Source organism: Protomyctophum parallelum (genome assembly GCF_964188405.1).
Source record: "Protomyctophum parallelum genome assembly, chromosome: 7".
Classification (NCBI taxonomy): domain Eukaryota; kingdom Metazoa; phylum Chordata; class Actinopteri; order Myctophiformes; family Myctophidae; genus Protomyctophum; species Protomyctophum parallelum.
The window spans coordinates 446,556-465,599 of record NC_139705.1 but is presented as its reverse complement, the minus strand read 5'-3'; the positions used below and the strand labels follow the sequence as shown (position 1 = coordinate 465,599).

At 45.4% G+C, this 19,044-nt stretch overlaps 1 protein-coding gene across 1 annotated transcript; it reads left to right on the top strand.

Moving 5' to 3' along the window:
- Positions 1-15,404: 15,404 nt before the first annotated feature.
- Positions 15,405-18,132, top strand: LOC310861309 (E3 SUMO-protein ligase ZBED1-like; the record flags this gene model as incomplete). Its single annotated transcript, XM_083768713.1, has 4 exons — positions 15,405-15,801; positions 16,099-16,606; positions 17,240-17,426; positions 17,592-18,132. The coding sequence occupies 4 exons, from the start codon at positions 15,405-15,407 to the stop codon at positions 18,066-18,068; spliced, it is 1,569 nt and encodes a 522-aa protein (XP_083624839.1). The 3' UTR covers positions 18,069-18,132.
- Positions 18,133-19,044: the final 912 nt, after the last annotated feature.

Genomic DNA, 19,044 nt, shown 5'->3' with positions numbered 1-19,044 from the left:
GATGACGCAGAGGAGAGAACACGCCCCCAGCGCACACAGCGGGAATCGAACCCACAGCCTTCTTGCTGTGAGACAACAGCACTACCGACTGTGCCACCGTGCCTCAGAGTTTAGTGTCTTTATTGAGGTGTTTTTTATGAACTTAAAGTAACTTTTATACCTGGGTTAGGGTTATGGAAATATTGATCATGTTTTAGTTTTCTTGGTTAAATGAAGGTTTCAACACTACAGGTCCTCTATGTGTGCTTTATCATTACAGAAATGTTATCAAAGATGTGTTGTATTTACCCCATAACTACTGTGAACAATACAGTAATTTTACAGCCTGTATACCTTGTGCTGAAGCTGTTACTACAGAGTACATTAGTGAGTATAAATTTTACACTGCATACATTATAAAAAATCATATTATTATTATAGTTGTGGTGGTTGTTGTTTTTGTTATTGTAAAATGATAGAGCATGTCAAAGTTTGGAGCAGTGACTGTTGGTCAGTTTGAAACTAGCCTATACCTCCTACTCGGCATCGGGGAAATCTCAACCAGCACGCACGCATGAACGAACGCATGCACGCACGCACGCAGGCACGCATATCGAGCTGCCAACTCGCGCCATGCACACAAGCCTACTTGTGTGCAAGCAGAGCGCACAAGCCCTGCCGACTTCTACAAACGTACTCTCAGCCCCTCTATAAAATATCAAAAGTAAAGATGAAAACAGCAAAGTATCATATTACATATGACATGCTAATGACCTTATACCAACCTTAAAACATACCATAGCTACGTCACCATCAACAACCAATAATGACATTCTAATCCCGACATACACTTACATACATCTACCGACCTTATACCAACTTTGTAACCTCGTGAACAACACCGACCTACATACTTGCCGATCGCAGTACATTGTACCCTCCTACCATGAAATCTTAATTACGTCACCATCAACAGCCAACTAGGGACCACCAAGGACATACGTATTGTGAGGTCTGTGTGGTCATCAACAGGCGGGACACGGTATTGCAGCACTTCAAAAACGCTGGTTTATTTTCAATCCCATAAATCATAGCAGTATTTCATACAAATTATTCACAAACACTTAGAAAACCCCACGTGGGTTTTCTGGTATTTATATTCCAATACAGTCGGGTTGATTGTCAGGCTTCTTCCACAGCCTGGAGGTGGACGAGAAAGAGAATATTAGTTTCAACTCAGGTTGTATAGTCTCTTGTCGTCCTTCTCCTCACTGGAGAACTCTTTATAATAAGAAACAATAATAATAATAATATATGATGGCGGAGTCTTGCTTCGTGACGTCAGTATTTAGCCTTTACTGTAGAGGATCTTCTCCCATAGCGGGGGTTCAGCTCCAAAAGAGCGCAAGTCTTCAAGCCGATCCTGCGTCTATAATGAGTGCCTGTTTGCTAGACAGGCCTCAATGCAATGTCTCAGAATTATATAAAGAATAATAAGTTTCTCTCCGACCTTATTGTCTGTAGTCTCCTCGTCCTCGTCGCTGTGGCGGGGTAGCCTCCTTCCCGCAGCACGGTCCGTGGAAACTGGACTCCTCTTCTGATTATCTGTGGTTCTCAATATTATATAAAGAGTTAATATGTTTCTTCCCGACCTCACAGTCTGTAGTTCTCACGTCGCCGTCTGTGGCGGGCCTGGCTTCTTCCCGTAGCCCGATACGTGAGAGCTGGAACTCAATGTTATAGAAAGAATTAGAGGTTTCTTTCCGACCTCAATCTCTGTGGTTCTCACGTCGCCGTCGCGGGCGGGGCTGGCTTCGTCCCTGAGCCCTATACATGAGAACCGGAACGCCTGTTCCTACATTTCCTCGATACGGTCCCGCGGATTGTGTCCCTCGGACATAACCCTTGACCGATCCTGCATGTCCTTCATCCAGTCCCGTGGGTTGTGTCCCTCGGACATAACCCCGGACGGGTCCTATAAAGCCTGTGACGAGAGGAGAGTGACAGTTTAAGACATGCAGAGCCATACACATGAGTGTGTGTGTTTGGTGAGAGCGTGTGTGTCTGCTTACCCCCCGACGGTTTGCGTGTGCGTGCCTCCGTGAGCGTGTGTGTGTGAACCAGCCGCTGTCAGACTGACTACTAAGTCTTCCTTTTATACGCCGGGTGTGGCCGCTTGCTGGTTTGGGTGCGGTCCGTCAATCAGCTCAATCTGGCGGAGGAGGGCGTTCCTAACGGCCCGAGGCGTCTTCTGTCTGACAGCGTGCCTGGTTGCCCTGGCAACGCACTTACCATCGCGGGGGTCGCTCACCAGACCCCACAGTATGTATAGATACATACATACATACATACATACATACATACATACATGCATACATACATACATACATACATACATACATACATACATACATACATACATACATACATACATACATACATACATACATACATACATACATACATACATACATGCATACATACATACATAGGTGATTGGCCCGTCCAATCACATGTTCTGGATTGCGTAAACTTTCCCCTATATAGCCTTCTCGGCCAGTGGTTCCCCGTGCATGTTAGTGCATGAGACGTGCGTGTGACAGGTCAGGGGCCTCCATGATCTCATCCTATAATGTGTATGTGACTATGTATATGTGTGTGTGTATGTCTGGATGTGTGCGTGTGGTGTGTGTGTGTGTGTGTGTGTGTGTGTGTGTGGCTATGTGTGTGTGTGTGTGTGGCTATGTGTGTGTGTGCGTGTGTACATGTGTGTTTGTGCGTGTGTACATGTTAAGGCTGTCCCCAAACATTCAAGGTTCGAATGTTCGCTCGTTAGGGTTGGCACTCAAATCTTAATTAATGGGCTTGAACCATTCGTTTTTTTTATATTATTTTTATTAAAAAAAACTATTTTTTCTTTATTAATTTTTATTTTATTTTTTTCCTTTTTTATTAACTTGAAAATATATCTCGGCGAGAATGCGATATGAACATGTAAAAAGAAAAAGGAAGTTTCTAGTGCATTCCTGTCAGAAGTTATGATTTTTTAAAGAAATCTCTCCTTGTTCTGCTGTGCGGTGATTGGAGACTGACGCGTCTCTCTCTCTCTCTCTCTCTCTCTCTCTCTCTCTCTCTCTCTCTCTCTCTCTCTCTCTCTCTCTCTCTCTCTCTCTCTCTCTCTCACACACACACACACACACACACACACACACACACACACACACACACACATGCCAGCATGATCGCTGATAGGGGGAACTGTTCTTACTAGCAGCAGCCATAATATATTAGCATATGCTCTCTAGCATGATAGCATCACATAGCCAAAAAATTTAGCCTCCGCCGCGTTTGGTCGCCTAAGATCACGGGTCTTCACCAACAAGAACCTGAAGGCCTCAACCAAGGCAGCAGTGTACCAGGCAGTATGTGTGTCCACACTACTGTATGGCTCTGAAGCTTGGACACCATACAAACGGCACATAAGATCTCTGGAGGCTTTCCACATCCGCTGTCTGCAAAAGATCCTGGGTATCACATGGGAGCACCACATGACCTATGCGGAAATATACGAACGCACCAACTCATCCAGCATGGAGATGTTTCTGTCACGCAGACAGCTCCGCTGGTTAGGCCATGTGATACGCATGCCTGCAGCTCGTCTTCCTCGACAGGTCCTTTAAAGTCAGCTTCAATCCGGCCAGAGGTCTGCAGGAGGTCAACAGAAGTGCTACAAGGACCACATAAAGATGCTACTAAAGAGCTGAAACATTCCACCCTCAAACCTGGAAAGGATAGCAGAAGACCGGGACGCTTGGCGCTCCTCCTGCAACTCAGGTGTCTCCCGCTTGGAGGAGAAGACATCCCTGAGATGCGCAGAGAAGCGCAGGCAGCGGCATGAGCGCGCTGCAGGGACTATCCTACCAGGCTCAACACACCCCTGCCCCACGTGTGGAAAAGTGTGCGGATCAGCTATTGGTCTTAACCGCCACATGTGGGCGCATGAGCGCACCAGACGCTGAAAAACCCCCCTTACCCCCGGGAGATATGAAGTCATCATCGACTACGATGGACTGCCATAAGCAGTAAGTGTGCATATGTGTGTGTGGCTATGTGTGTGTGTGTGTGCGTGTACATGTGTGTGTGCGTGTGTACATGTGTGTGTGTGGCTATGTGTGCGTGTGCATGTGCATGGCTATGTGTGTGTGTGTGTATGTATGTCCTATGAAATATTCAACAATTACCATTGACAATGAATGGATAATGTCATATCATAGTGTAACCATTACCATTGATCAGCTATGTCTGTTTTATGTCATGATGTACGATGAATAGTGCACCCCTCACTTCACACGGGTGTGATTTTGTTCTTTTAACATGTTCATGAAGGTATAGGCAGAAGATTGTAGCTTATATTAATGCCTATACTTATTACATTGTGTTTAACATGAAGAAAAACATTTGAAGAACATACATAACAAATCACACCTGTGTGAAGTGAGTGGCGCTCTTGTCATCGTACAGCGCCCCTCCTATGTCCTGGATGTCTTTTTTTAAGATTTGTTTTTGGCTTTTTTTGCCTTTATTGATAGTTTTAGCTAGCGCCCCTCCAAAACAAAACAATAACATAAAAAACAACATATGATGTCAGCTAATTTAGGCCGCTTTTTGGTAATTACCTTGGGAATCTAAGACAAAGCGACACATGACACTAAATTGGGTTTATATGATTAACATTGACTGCTTGAGTTACATTTATATAATAAAAAATAATAGTTTAGGTCCTACAGCTTTTGAAACATAAGCTGTCACATATTTTTTATATTCCGCATTTTTATGTAAAATGAGCCACCTGATCAGCTAAAATGGGCCACATGTCTTTTTAGCCTATTAGCTCCTTGCTCTTTAAAGTTGAACAGCCAATGGATGCACATGATTCTTGCCACAGTTGTACTTGACATAAAACAGTTGCTTTGATTGGTCTATGGTTGTTATGGTGGGATATGCAATGCATCACATCTGATCAGGTGCAATCACATCAGTCATATGATGACTATGTCAGCAGTCATGATCGTAGCAAGTATTGCCTTTGAGCAATAGCCTACAGCCAAAGACAGTGGAACAACAAACAGTTCATGATGTTCTTCAGGTCAACTGGCCGTCCTGCTTCATATGCAGCGATGAGGCGCTGCAAGATGTTTCTGTCTGCCTTGACAGCTTTTGCCCTCCCAGTTGTGCCACAATTATTTAGCAGAATTATAGCCCATTTCCAGTTTTTAGTGATTCATTATGCAAATTATTCAATTTCTGACCACACGGTGACCCGTATCACTCGGCATACGGCAGAAATGGATTCAGCACATCAAAATCATATAGAAAACGAATGAAGTACTTTTTTTTCCATTTCAGGACTGGTCTATAAAAGCAGTATTGTCCAATTCTATCCTCTAACAAGGAAAATAGGTGTCAGCCTATGAGCGTGGTGTTCTCACAAAGAACTAAACAAATGTAAAACAACAAAACAGAGATAACCCCAGGTTCACACAACCAGGGGCCTGTTCCACGAAACGTGGATGAACTAATCCAGGATTTAGGCCAAAACTAGGCTTTTTAAATCCTGGTCTTTACAGCCTGGTTTATTCCGTTCCACTAAAGCCAAGCGAGGCTTAGAATGGACGGATTTAGCGAGCCAGGATCATAAAGCCTGGCTGAATAGACAGTCTGGCTTTTTGTCTCTAGACCCATTCGGTGGAACACAGATTTACTGATCCTTCTTCATGGGGTATTATGGCAGTTTGCATCCTTAATAGTTGCATTACTGCACCCTTCTGTATATCTCAGTATCTTTACTAATCTATTCAAGACTTAGACTGATACAAGGACTTAAGCTTCTAAAATAAATACTGCTGCTGTAATTAAAGAGAGAACATACTCTCAATAGTGGATAGACTGAATGATTAACTACCCCAAAAATATAGTTTACATTTTACCACTACTATTAACTTAAAACAGAATTCTTAATATTGTAAGCATAATGATATTGTCGCATTGTGATATTTGGCCATAACTCCCTCTGAGGGAGCTACCTTTGGGGAAGGGGGTTGTTGTCCAGACAGGGGCCAGACTGGTTAACTGTGGGTCATGGTTCAATAGGTGAAACGTTACAATGGTAATATGTTGTAAAACAATGAGTAATGGTAATATTTAGTGGTTTTCACTTTTACAAAAATAAATAAATATATAATAATTCTTCTTAACCGTGCACTTGCACAACAGCAAACCTATTCTGGGGAACATTCACCAAAAGCAGCTGATCTACAAGCTCACAAGCTGTCATGATGTTGTGCAGCCTATATATTTTGGTTCTTTGATTTTATATAGTGCTTAAATTAGTCCTTTAATGCAGACCGATAAAAATAAGGCAACATGAACCCATAATAATTGAATAAGTGTGGAAAACATCATTGGTTTGTTTAATGAACAGTAAAAACATCAGGATTAGGTTAAACCTGGCTGTTAGCCTGGTCCGGAGCAGGCTAAATCCAAAGCATTAGTTTCAATGGTAACTAGTGTAGCATCACTTTCATGAAACCGAATCAAGCCTCAACATATCCAGGTTAACTGGTTAAATTATTCTGGCAAGATAACCAGTTTTCATGAAACCGGTTAAACGCTGATCCAGGTTATATTAAGCCAGGATATCTGTTAAATCCCGGCTTAATCTCTAATGCAAGTTTCGTGGAACGGGCCCCAGGCTGTAAAGACCTGGCGTGTTCCCTCCTCCGTGTCATCAGTGCCCATACCCGAGGCAGGGGTTGGCGATAGGGCCTTTCTGTGTGGAGTTTGCATGTTCTCCCCGTGTCCCCTAGGGTAGATACCCTCACAAAAACATGCCGTAATCCTGGTCTCTAAAACGACCTCCCCCTGGCCAGCCGGGGCGCCTGATGGAGGGGAAAGGAACTGGTCGGAATAACGTGTCCCTTCCACGCGCTACGTCCGGCCGGGGAAATTCCCCTCTGTCAGGTGAAAAGAAGCAGCTTGGACTCCTCATGCATAGAAGGAGGCATGAGGTCAGTCCGCTGCCCCCCCAGGTTGGCAGAGGAAGTGTAGCGCCCACGATTACATTAGATAATTGGCACTGGGTGAAAAGAAAACTGGGTTACAAAATCGTGGGATACAAATTAAATTAATTAAAAAAAAGCCTGGTTTTGGCCTAAATCCTGGAGTAGTTAATCCAAGTTTCGTGGAACAGGCCCCAGTTTTTATAGATGTGCACTTGTTTGTCATTGCTGTATCATCCTTATTACATTGACAAGTTAAATCTTTCTGCCATCTCACTCAACTTGAAAACTCCACATGTGTAGTAGATTGGAATTTTGTTGATTTATTATAAAACACATCTCTAAGCTATTTTGTTCCAAAGCATTTTGAACTAAGCCTTTATTTTGAGTAGCAGCTATTTTGGTATTTGGAGCATATTCTTTATTTTGTATAACGTTGTGGGTTCATTTAAAACAGTTTGACATTATTATATTGCTTACAGCATCACATATAGATCGATAGTTCTAGGATCGACTATTGTGTTTTGGTGAATCTGTGATCGATTGTTTTGGTCTGTCTCAGTGGTTCCGGTATGGGAACTGGTGCCGTTTCCTCCGTCAGACGGCTCAAAGTATGAACCGAACGCATTGAGAATTGTGTATGACGTTGTGAACTGTATTTTTGTTTGTTTATAGTAATGCTGGGCCGTTATCGGCGTTAACGTGCTGCGTTAACGCGATAATATTATCGCGCGTCAAAGAAATTATCGCCATTAATCTATTCTCAAAGTTGGGTCTAAGAGCTGGGTCTGCATTGACTGCATAAAGCAAGCAAACTAGGAATTTCACTTTGATAGTTTTATCTGGCGGACGCCGGAATTACTCTGTGGGAGGGAGAAGTCCTAACCTAACAGGGACAAGGTGAAATAAATTACTCTGAGAGCGGGGCGGTAACAAATCCTAACCTAACCGGACACGGGTGAAATTAATGAACAGTGCGGCGTGCAGGTGGAGCGAAATCCAAACCCGACGTACGACGGACGTTGTGACTGATTTTTTTTGCGTCGCGACCTATTATTTTCAGTCGCAACGTATAATATCAATTCGTCCCGTCAGAACGGACTCGTCGCGGCTATATCTACCCGTTTGCGTCGTAGTAGGTTGACTATTCTTTTACGTCGCGACAGAACGGGACACGTCACGGCTATATCTACCCTTCTCGACGTAAAAGGTAATTCGTTGTGGCGTGTGTGGACTCGTCGCAACAGAACGGAACTCGTCGCGGCTATATCTACCCTTCTCGACGTAAAAGGTAATTCGTTGTGGCGTGTGTGGACTCGTCGCAACAGAACGGAACTCGTCACGGCTATATCTACCCGTTTGCCACGTAAAAGGTTGACTTTGTTATATGCCCGGTGCCCGGCTCTCTCTCCGCCGTCTCCAAGCGAGCCTGAGTGGTTCTCTGGGGTTCCAGCAGGCCTTTTTCCGCGCGCATCGTGCCCGGGGAAGGGCCATGCGCTGGGCCTGGCACCAGCGCGTGCACCTTGTCCATGGAGCCCTTCTCCGTCCCCAGGCGACCCTGCGTTCCAGAGCTGTCACCTTTTTTTGCCCACCGAAAATAGCAGATCTACCAGCTCCTATACATACGGGATGGCCCGACCCGCGTCTGTGGACCCCTGGGGGGTGTGTGTGTGTGAGCGTCTGAGCTCCTATCTGTGTGCCTCCCCCCCCCCACCCCATGTGGACCCTTGCAGGGGGGGGTCGGGGGGTCCCCCTATGCACTTTGTGTAGATGCTGCGTATCGCCTCATACTGAAAAAATTACTATTTTACGCACAGCGCAAGGCAATATGTGATTACGATCGTCCTTCTGGGGGGGGGGGGATAACCTACCCTGGCCAACACAATAGATAACCTACAAGGACATATGAATTTAATTTATATACACGGCTATATTAATTTAGCCGATCATCAAAGCTCACCGCGCTCGTATAGCGCATTGACTGTCTGTCTGTCTGTCTGTCTGTCTGTCTGTCTGTCTGTCTGTCTGTCTGTCTGTCTGTCTGTCTGTGTCTCAATGACTTGCCTTAGGCGGATAATATAGACTACAAGTACTTTATTAAAGTAAAGTAAAAGAGTGAGTTCTCATTGCGTTCTCTGCGTCGTAGCGCATGCAGATAGGCAGATAGGGGGGGGGGGCAGTTCTATAGGCAAGGGCAGAAGGTTCCTATAACGACAGTGGGTGCGTGCCCACCTTAGAGTAGCCTATATATTTTAAGGCACCCGCCCCGCAACTTATTATTATTGGCTTATTATTTTGCCACCAGCGGAGTTGACGCCGTTGTCTAGTATAGACTATAGGCCTGTGCCAGGATGATTTTAAATAAATATGTCTCTGTCTCTGCGTCTCTAGAGCTATAACATATATACTGTAGCACACATCATGTGTGACACATGTGCGCGCACACACACACACACACACACACACACACACACACACACACACACACACACACACACACACACACACACACACCGAGTACTAAGTATAAGTAGCATATAGGGTACGGCTCTAAAAACATTAAATACTGCGGGAGCATTACACTAAACAAAGTTGGATTTGTACATTGCAGAAACGTAACATAACGTAAGTGTTCTTATTATTGTCCGTCTGGGTTTTATAATGCAGTGTGAGTCCGCTCCGCGATAGCCGATCTGCAAGCTCACAACGCGTTGCGCTGATTGACAGTGCACGTGCAGCAGCTACTGTATAAAATTATATTTAAGTAGGCTACTTTTTTGTGTGACGTCTGTGTGTTATTGACTTCTTGTTCCTTAATGTGCAGGTTTATCAGAGCGATATAGTGCAGCTGTGAGTGAGTAGGCCTAGCTGCTGCTGCTGCGCACCAATGGAGCGACCGCGGCAGCGGCACGTATGCTTGAAATATTAAATAAAAATATGTTGGGCTTCCGGGCGTCCGTTTCTGGACTGTACCAACGGGCTTAGGGCCGGACGGTCCCTTAACTCCACGGGCCCCTATATTTTAGGCCCGTGCAGGGCTCTAGTGTGTGTGTGTGAGTGTGTGTGTGTGTGTGTGTGTGTGTGTGTGTGTGTGTGTGTGTGTGTGTGTGTGTGTGTGTGTGTGTGTGTGTGTGTGTGTGTCGCATGCGTGCGTAAAGTTAGTAGGCTATCAGAAGCAGCAACCATGCAGAGCTATACCAATCAGATTAAATAGGCTATATGCCTTAAACGTTTGACAAGCAATATTAAAAATACAAATCCACAAGCTCGAAAACCACCTGACGGGCCGCCCAAACGGGTCCGGGGACCCCCGGGCGGTACGGGTCACCGTGGACCCTTGGGGATCAAGGGGGGCCACGGGTGTCCACGTTTGCGGAGACGCTGCCTTCATATTAGCCTACTTAAATAACAAGCAGCTGATCTACAATTGACAATTTGACATGTCATTGCGTCGTATTCTGTCTTTCTTTCACGCACGCACGCACGCAGACATGTCACAGACCACCACATAACCATATTTGTATGGCCATATCGTTTATAGGCCTTATAGCTGAATAGCGCCGGCCGTCGGGGGTTCATTTGGTTCCAACCGTCCCATTATGGTCAACACTTATGATATGCTATTGCATTCTTCCAACTAAAGATTTAAATATTAATCTGAAAAAATGACATGGCACGGACTGGCTCAGAAAATCTCCCTGCATCATTATATCAAAACCAGGCCTATACTGAATGTAGGCAATTGAATTCCATGACTTTTGTTTCAATCAACTGAACTAGACCAATAAAATAGTAGGCTAGTATTTATGTTTTTCGTTAATAATAATGCATGCTAATTATTATTGAACGGTAAGTACGCTGGTATGTATACGCTATGGTACACTATAAGCTTGTAGATCTGTTTATTTTAAGCATGCCGCCGCATTCTGTCAGAATCTCGTGTGTGTTATTATTGAACCATTTCATTTCATGTCTGTCTGTCTGTCTGTCTGTCTGTCTGTCTGTCTGTCTGTCTGTCTGTCTGTCTGTCTGTCTGTCTGTCTGTCTGTCTGTCTGTCTGTCTGTCTGTCTGTCGGCCGGCATCTGATCTACAAGCTCAGAGCGCGGTGTGTGTGTGTGTGTGTGTGTGTGTGTGTGTGTGTGTGTGTGTGTGTGTGTGTGTGTGTGTGTGTGTGTGTGTGTGTGTGTGTGTGTGTGTGTGTGTGTGTGTGTGAGCAACCTTTACAGAGAAACTGTGATAATGCGTGGCTTGTGCACATAGCCATGTGTGCAACTATAGGGCCTATTCTCGCATGCACCTATAGTTTGAGCGCTTGTGCTCCTATCCGTGCCCCCCCCCCACCCCATGTGGACCCTTTGAGGGGGCCGGGGGGGGGGGGGGGGGTCATATGCATTTCTATACAAGGCTATATTAGCCTATACTTTAGCCGATCATCAAAGCTCACCACGCTCATAGCGTCATTTCTGTCTGTCAGTCAGTCAGTCAGTCAGTCAGTCAGCCAGCCAGCCAGCCAGCCAGCCAGCGCAGAGCACGCAAAATATATAGTGATTGTTTTCTTACTTCTATAACAGCCTGTCTTTCTCATTTTATTGACTAACATTCACTTACATTGTCTTAGCACCGAAATAAACTATTCGTTCATTCATCAATGCATTCATTCATTCTTTCATTCAATTTACTGTTGTATTAAATGTTATGATAAACACTTTATGATTCTTATCTAAGTACTCGGACCCTCGTCTGGTTCTGGTGTGTGACGACCCGGTTGACATTTCCATGGACAGCCGCCAACGATGTAACACTTTGCACGTTTCATTTTTTTACTCAGAGATCCGTTTATCTACACATGTAATATTTTCAGGCAACGGACCTACACATGTCAGCTACCATAAACCACTTCAAGTTATTTTTTTTATAAAACAGGTCGGGAGTTATTAAACCGAACGTGGACGCTGTTCCAGTGTTACAATTGCTGCGCATGTCGGATTAATTGGCATGCATGATAAATGTAACAACGCTAAAAAACATCATTAAACATATCGTTTTCAGCTTAAAGCAATTATATTTCATTGAAGCAACTCCTTAGCATTGTTTTCATACCATAGATGTGATAAGAAAATGTATCAAAAATAAGGGAAATATTAAATAGTATCGGGTGTACCAGTTTGGGCTTTTTTTATTATTATTTTTTTGGCACCCACCGCCATTATAGGAACGTGACGCGGCTGCACATATATAAGTACATTGCATATTCACGTACAAGTACCTGTTATCAGTACACAGCCTGTTGGATATGTTATTACAACATTAAATTCCCCGAGATGTGCTATATTTGCTGTTATTTTATACCTAAAAGTGATGTTGTCAAGGCAGTAAGATATTTGTACTTCCCAAGGATTAAGGAGATGTTTTTAGTTATTTTTGCTCTCTAAACACATTGATGCATGGATCAAAAGAAAAAATTATAATACACTCCGCAGAATCCCACAGATTTTCCTCCGGAATCACCGCCTAAAAACATTGAAAAAACGCAGATTTCTTTTTCCTTTAGTCCTCACTGTCAGTCTGTGGAATAAACAAAAGAAATTACATTACTTAAATCGTTGTACATTCTCACAAGCATGTTTGTTATTTTCATATGTTCATGAATAGTAAAAGATAACTGTACCTCTTCTTCCACTTCTTCGTCTCGCCTGGAAAAAAGATCGACCATTAATGTTGGATTATTGTACTATATCTGTGGCTATATTAAAGGCCTTTTATATGTGATCTCACATAATGTGCGAGTCAGAGGCAGAGCTAACGTTACTCAATGATCATTTGCCGACTGATTTATATCACAGCACAGCGTGTGCTGAGAGAGAGAGAGAGAGAGTGAGAGAGAGAGAGAGAGAGAGAGAGAGAGGGGGGGGGGTGCTCCGTTTATTGGCTCTATATAGGCCGTGCGAGACAGGATTATTTTAAATAAATATGTCTCTGTCTCTGCGTCTCTAGAGCTATAACATATTGTGATGTGTGCAGCAGAGGAGGAGCTCAGTGATTGATGAGCAGAGACGCACTGATTGACGGCAGTGAATTCAGGTGGTGGACGCCAGTATAAAAGGGACACTTGGGTGTTTGTACAGGTCGGAGCATACGTCTTGCGGCACGGCACTCTGGGGACGGGAGGGGCCGTTCGCTGGTTTTAGTCCAGCCGACAGCGAAGACAGACAGCGAGGGGGAGTTAGCTTTGAATGAAGCAGGAGGGGATACACTTACGGTCTCCATAGACAGGGCTGGGCAAGTAGCAGGGTGATCGGCCGCCTCGCTCCGCGACCTACGATGACAGCTGACCAAGTTTAAAGAGACTGTATTGTCAGCGCGGCACGCCGGCCAGCTAAGCATCCCCTGGGGAGTTGGACGGCGTCACAGCTCAGACCCTGGGGGGTCCCGCCCTGGCGGCTAGTTAAGTACATGACCAAACACTGTTGTATTATGTCACTATGTGTACATGTAAATAGGCTGGTATTTTATAGAGTGGTTTTATCATTAAGTGCTGTGCATATATGAAATGTCCTGTTATAGTTTATTACCTTTTTGCCTCATTCTATTATTGTTGTGCTATAACCCACTGAGTATTACCTTTAATAAAGATTGCTCTGTTATATATTTAAATCCCTTGTCTGTGGTCCGTCCAGGTTCTGACATAGCTACAATTTATAGCAAACATAGGAAACCCACTTTTATTACTACACACACACACACACACACACACACACACACGAGATTCTGACAGAATGCGGCGGCATGCTTAAAATAAACAGATATACAAGCTTATAGTGTACCATAGCGTACATACCAGCGTACTTACCGTTCAATAATAATTAGCAGTATTATTATTAACGAAAAACATAAATACTAGCCTACTATTTTATTGGTCTAGTTCAGTTGATTGAAACAAACGTAATGGAATTCAATTGCCTACATTCAGTATAGGCCTGGTTTATAATGATGCAGGGAGATTTTCTGAGCCAGTCCGTGCCATGTCATTTACTGCATTACATCTTCTGCTATTTTCGGAGCTGCCAGATTAATATTTAAATCTTTAGTTGGAAGAATGCAATAGCATATCATAAGTGTTGACCATAATGGGACGGTTGGAAGTGGAACCAAATGAACCCCCGACGGCCGGCGCTATTCAGCTATAAGGCCTATAAACGATATGGCCATACAAATATGGTTATGTGGTGGTCTGTGACATGTCTGCGTGCGTGCGTGAAAGACAGACAGAATACGACGCAATGACATGTCAAATTGTCAATTGTAGATCAGCTGCTTGTTATTAAAGTATAGGCTAATATGAAGGCAGCGTCTCCGCAAACGTGGACACCCGTGGCCCCCCTTGATCCCCAAGGGTCCACGGGGACCCGTACCGCCCGGGGGTATTATCATTAACCCCCGTGCGCTCTGATCCACAAGGCGCACGGGGCTGCGCAGAACACACACACACACACACACACACACACACACACACACACACACACACACACACACACACACAGACGGACCCCCGTGGACTACCGTGATCCCCAGGGGTCCACAGACGCGGGTCGGGCCATCCCGTATAGGAGCTGGTAGATCAGCTATTTTCGGTGGGCATGGGTGACAGCTCTGGAACGCAGGGTCGCCTGGGGACGGCGAAGGGCTCCACGGACCGGCAAGGTGCACGCGGTGGCCTGGCACACGTGCACACGTGCCAGGCCACAGGGCGCAGGGCGGACCGGCAAGGTGCACGGGGTGGGCGTAGGGCAGCGCAGGGCACCGCGCAGGGCACCGCGCACCGGGCATATAACAAAGTCAACCTATTAGGCAAACGGGTAGATATAGCCGCGACGAGTCACGTTCTGTCGCGACGAGTCCAGCTCACGCCACAACGGGTAGATATAGCCGTGACGAGTCCCGTTATGTCGCGACGGAAAATAATAGCCAACATATTATGTCGCAAACGGGTAGATATAGCCGCGACGAGTCCGTTCTGCCGGGACGAATTGATATTTACGCCAGGACGTACTCGAATATACGTTGCGACGGAAAAATATACGTCGCGACGTACGTCGTCCGTCGTGAAGGAATTTCGCTGTCTCTCGCGGCGTGCCACATCAAACGTCAGCATGCAGGACTCTGTGAACCCAGGTTTGCTTCAGGGGAAATTTCTTTACAAGAAGCTTCCCAATGGAAACCTCGACAAGAACAAGGTGGTTTGCACCCTGTGCAAAGCAGAAATGGCTTACTGTAGGAGTTCTTCAAGTCTGAAGTATCACCTAACGCACAAGCATCCCTTTGCGTTGGTTGATGATAGCGAAGCTGCCGGCGGGCCAAGCACTAATATGGCTCCGGGGAAAAGTGTTCGTCAAACTACAATGTTTGAGTGCAACCGTGGCAAGCCCGTCAGCCCAACTCTATCAGCCAAGCTAACTAACCTCCTAGCTCAGTGGATTGCCATCAACTGCCGGCCTATCAGTGTGGTTGAAGATGATGGGCTCGAGCTTCTTCTCCAGGCGGCCACAGGCGACCCATCTTACAAACTACCTGCGAGACGAACTATCACAAGGAGAATCCATGACCATTACGCCGCAGAGAAAGCTGCGAAAGATGAAAAGTTGGCCGGGGCGGCGTGTGTAGCACTGACTGGGGACCATTGGACATCTGTCAAAAACGACAACTACCTTGGCGTTACTGTACACCTCATCGATGTCAGCTGGGAACTTCACTCGTTCGCCTTAGGTACGTTATGTAATTTAAATTAATTTACCACGGTGAAGTTGGTCTCGGGCTGGATACCCAGCCATCCTGGCTGAATATCCAACCTGAAACCAACCCCACCGCGGCATGTAATATTGCTAATTCAGCCTAACATTTACACAGCTTTAGCTAACGTTATCAGGGATCGATTGATTTATTTTACCACCAGCCAACATTATACGTTTGCTAGCTAGCCCCAACAACGCCAGCCTGCTAATTGTAAGTCTCCTATTAATAGCAAACTTATTCTGATCTACTTTGTCTCTCCTATAACGTCAGGTGTGATTAAAACGGAGGAGCGCCACTTTGCAGAAGCTTGTGCCAGACAGTTTCTCGACGTCGCTAATCAGTGGGGCATAGCTGAAAAAATCACCACCATTGGAACCGACAGCGCTCCCAACATGATAGCAGCAGGGAGAATATTACCATTTGAGCACTTGCCCTGCGTTGCTCATCTTGTACAGAGGGCCGTTGTAATGTCACTTCGGGATGGTGGTTTTGATGGTGTACTGGCCAAGTGTCGAAAAGTGGTCGGACATTTCAAACACAGTCCGGCTAACTCAGACGAGCTGAATGCCCAGCAAGCATCCCTTGAACAAGACCAGGAGTCACTCGTGCAAGACGTTCCAACACGCTGGAATTCAACCCTAGCGATGATCACACGTTTGAGGCGCAACAGAGACGCAGTGCACGCAACGCTGGCTCAGCAGACCCACAAGCTGGCCCTCCCAACACATGCTGAATATGAGAAGTTGGCAAAGCTGGAGAAACTGCTGGAGCCATGCAAGTAAGTGTGTGTTGTGCTGTGCTCTATGTGTGTGTGTGTGTGTGTGTGTGTGTGTGTGTGTGTGTGTGTGTGTGTGTGTGTGTACACTGCTGTGTGTGTGTGTGTGTGTGTGTGCACACTGCTCTGTGTGTGTGTGTGGCTGTGTGTGTGCACAGTGCACACTGCTCTGTGTGTGTGTGTGTGGCTGTGTGTTTGTGGCTGTGTGTGTGTGTGTGTGTGTGTGTGTGTGTGTGTGTGTGTGTGTGTGTGTGTGTGTGTGTGTGTGTGTGTGTGTGTGTGTGTGTGTGTGTGTGTGTGTGTGTGTGTGTGTGTGTGTCTGTGCTGTGTTTGGGGCTGTGCTGTCTGTGTATGGCTGTGCTGTTTGTTTGGGGCTGTGCTGTCTGTGTGTGGCCGTGCTGTGTTTGGGGCTGTGATGTCTGTGTGCAACTGTGTGTGTGTGTACTGTCCTCTGTGTGCTATGCTCTGTGTGTGTGTGTGTGTGTGTGTGTGTGTGTGTGCGCGTGTGTCCTGCTGTGACATTGTGGCGTCGTTTTTGGTGTCAATTCACCCCTCTTAATGTGTGTGTGTGTGTGTGTGTGTGTGTGTGTGTGTGTGTGTGTGTGTGTGTGTGTGTGTGTGTGTGTGTGTGTGTAGGTACGTCACTGAGCTCCTTGGTGGGGAAAAGTATGTCTCCTGCTCTGTCGTTTTACCTGCCCTGTGTCATCTCCTGCGAGCAATGAAGATCTCTGATGATGATCCTGCCTACATTGTGCGCTTCAAGACTGCCTTCATCAAAGACCTCAACCAGCGGAGGGAGAAAACAAACCTGGAATGGCTGAAGGTATGTGACACGTACTGACCAGAAGATAACTGTATTGGCTGACCATTATAGACTGTTAAGCCAGAAGATTGATAAATGGATAGATGAATGAGTCATGAAGAAATATGGAGGATTTTGAAAGTTACATTTTCTTCCATCAATCTTTATTTTATTTTTCATCAAAAGGTGGCCACTGCTCTGGACCCACGCTTCAAAGATCTCAAATGCCTGCCCAGAGCAGAGAGGGAGCCAGTGTGGGGAAAGCTGAGTGACTTGGTGAGGGCAGAAGAACCTGCTCTGCAGCCGCCCAGGGAGGAGAACCCTGAGCCACCTCAAAAGAAGACAGCCCTACTGCTGATGGGATCAGAGTCAGAGTCAGAAGACGAGATACCAGTAGTAGACAATGTTGTAGAGAGGTACAAGGTAGAGCCCAGTGCCAGTTTAGATCAGTGTCCACTGAAGTGGTGGTCAGAGCACACTGCTGTTTATGGTAAGATGGCCCACATTGCCCAGAAGTACTTGGGGACTCCTGCCACAACTGTCCCATGCGAGAGACTGTTCTCTTTAGCAGGCCACATTGTACAGAAAAAAAGATCTAGTTTGTCACCAGACAATGTGAACAAGCTGGTGTGTCTGAGTGACTGGTGGAAGAAGGAGAGGTAGAGGTTGGACTCAAATCATGTACAGTAGGAGAGGGAATAGGAAGCCCCAGTACTGATGAGGTACAGTAGGAGAGGGAATAGGAAACCCCAGTACCGATGGAGGTACAGTAGGAGAGGGAATAGGAAACCCCAGTACTGATGAGGTACAGTAGGAGAGGGAATAGGAAGCCCCAGGGTTGGGATTGGGACGCCCCACACTGGAGGTGAGTGACTGGTGGAAGAGGTAGAGGTAGAGGTTGGACTCAAGTCATGTCACAAAGCTACTGACTGTAAACAGTTCTTCATCACCTCTAGGTTTACAGTTTAATTAATGTCATATCCCAGAAAAGGGGGTTGTTCTTGCACCCACTGTTCCAAATTGCCTGTATGGTAACGTGTTTATGGTTATTCGTGTTTAACTGAATAAACAATGTATAACACACGTACATCGTATTGAACATTATTATATTTTCATTACCAATTATGATAGGGCTCCTGGTCTAATGGGCCACGTGGCCCGTTCAAGGATTTACTTCTGGTCATTATTTAGGTAGCGCACACATATTTTCAATGCCTTCGGCAGAGTTCAAATGAGCCATTTTAATCTAGATTAATCTAGATTAACTCCAGAATTGCAGTGAGATTAATCTAGATTAAAAAAATTAATCTATGCCCACCACTAGTTTATAGTCACTTTAAGAGCTTAATACAGACCAAATACGTGATGAGGGTTATTGTTGTTTCAGAGACGCGTACAATGGGCTCCGCCATCTTCTGTAGCTATACACTGTGGTTTGCGTCGCATGCACGTCGTGTAGAATGTAGTTTACATTTATTTCAAAAAAATTAAAGACACAGCTAGACAATTTACAATTTAGGCATTTAGCAGACGCTCTTAATCCAGAGCGACTTACAATAATCAAGAACAAAAGCATGGGAATACATCACAAAAGCATTTATCATAAAACATGCGTAAGCTAAGAAAGTAACAGTGGAAT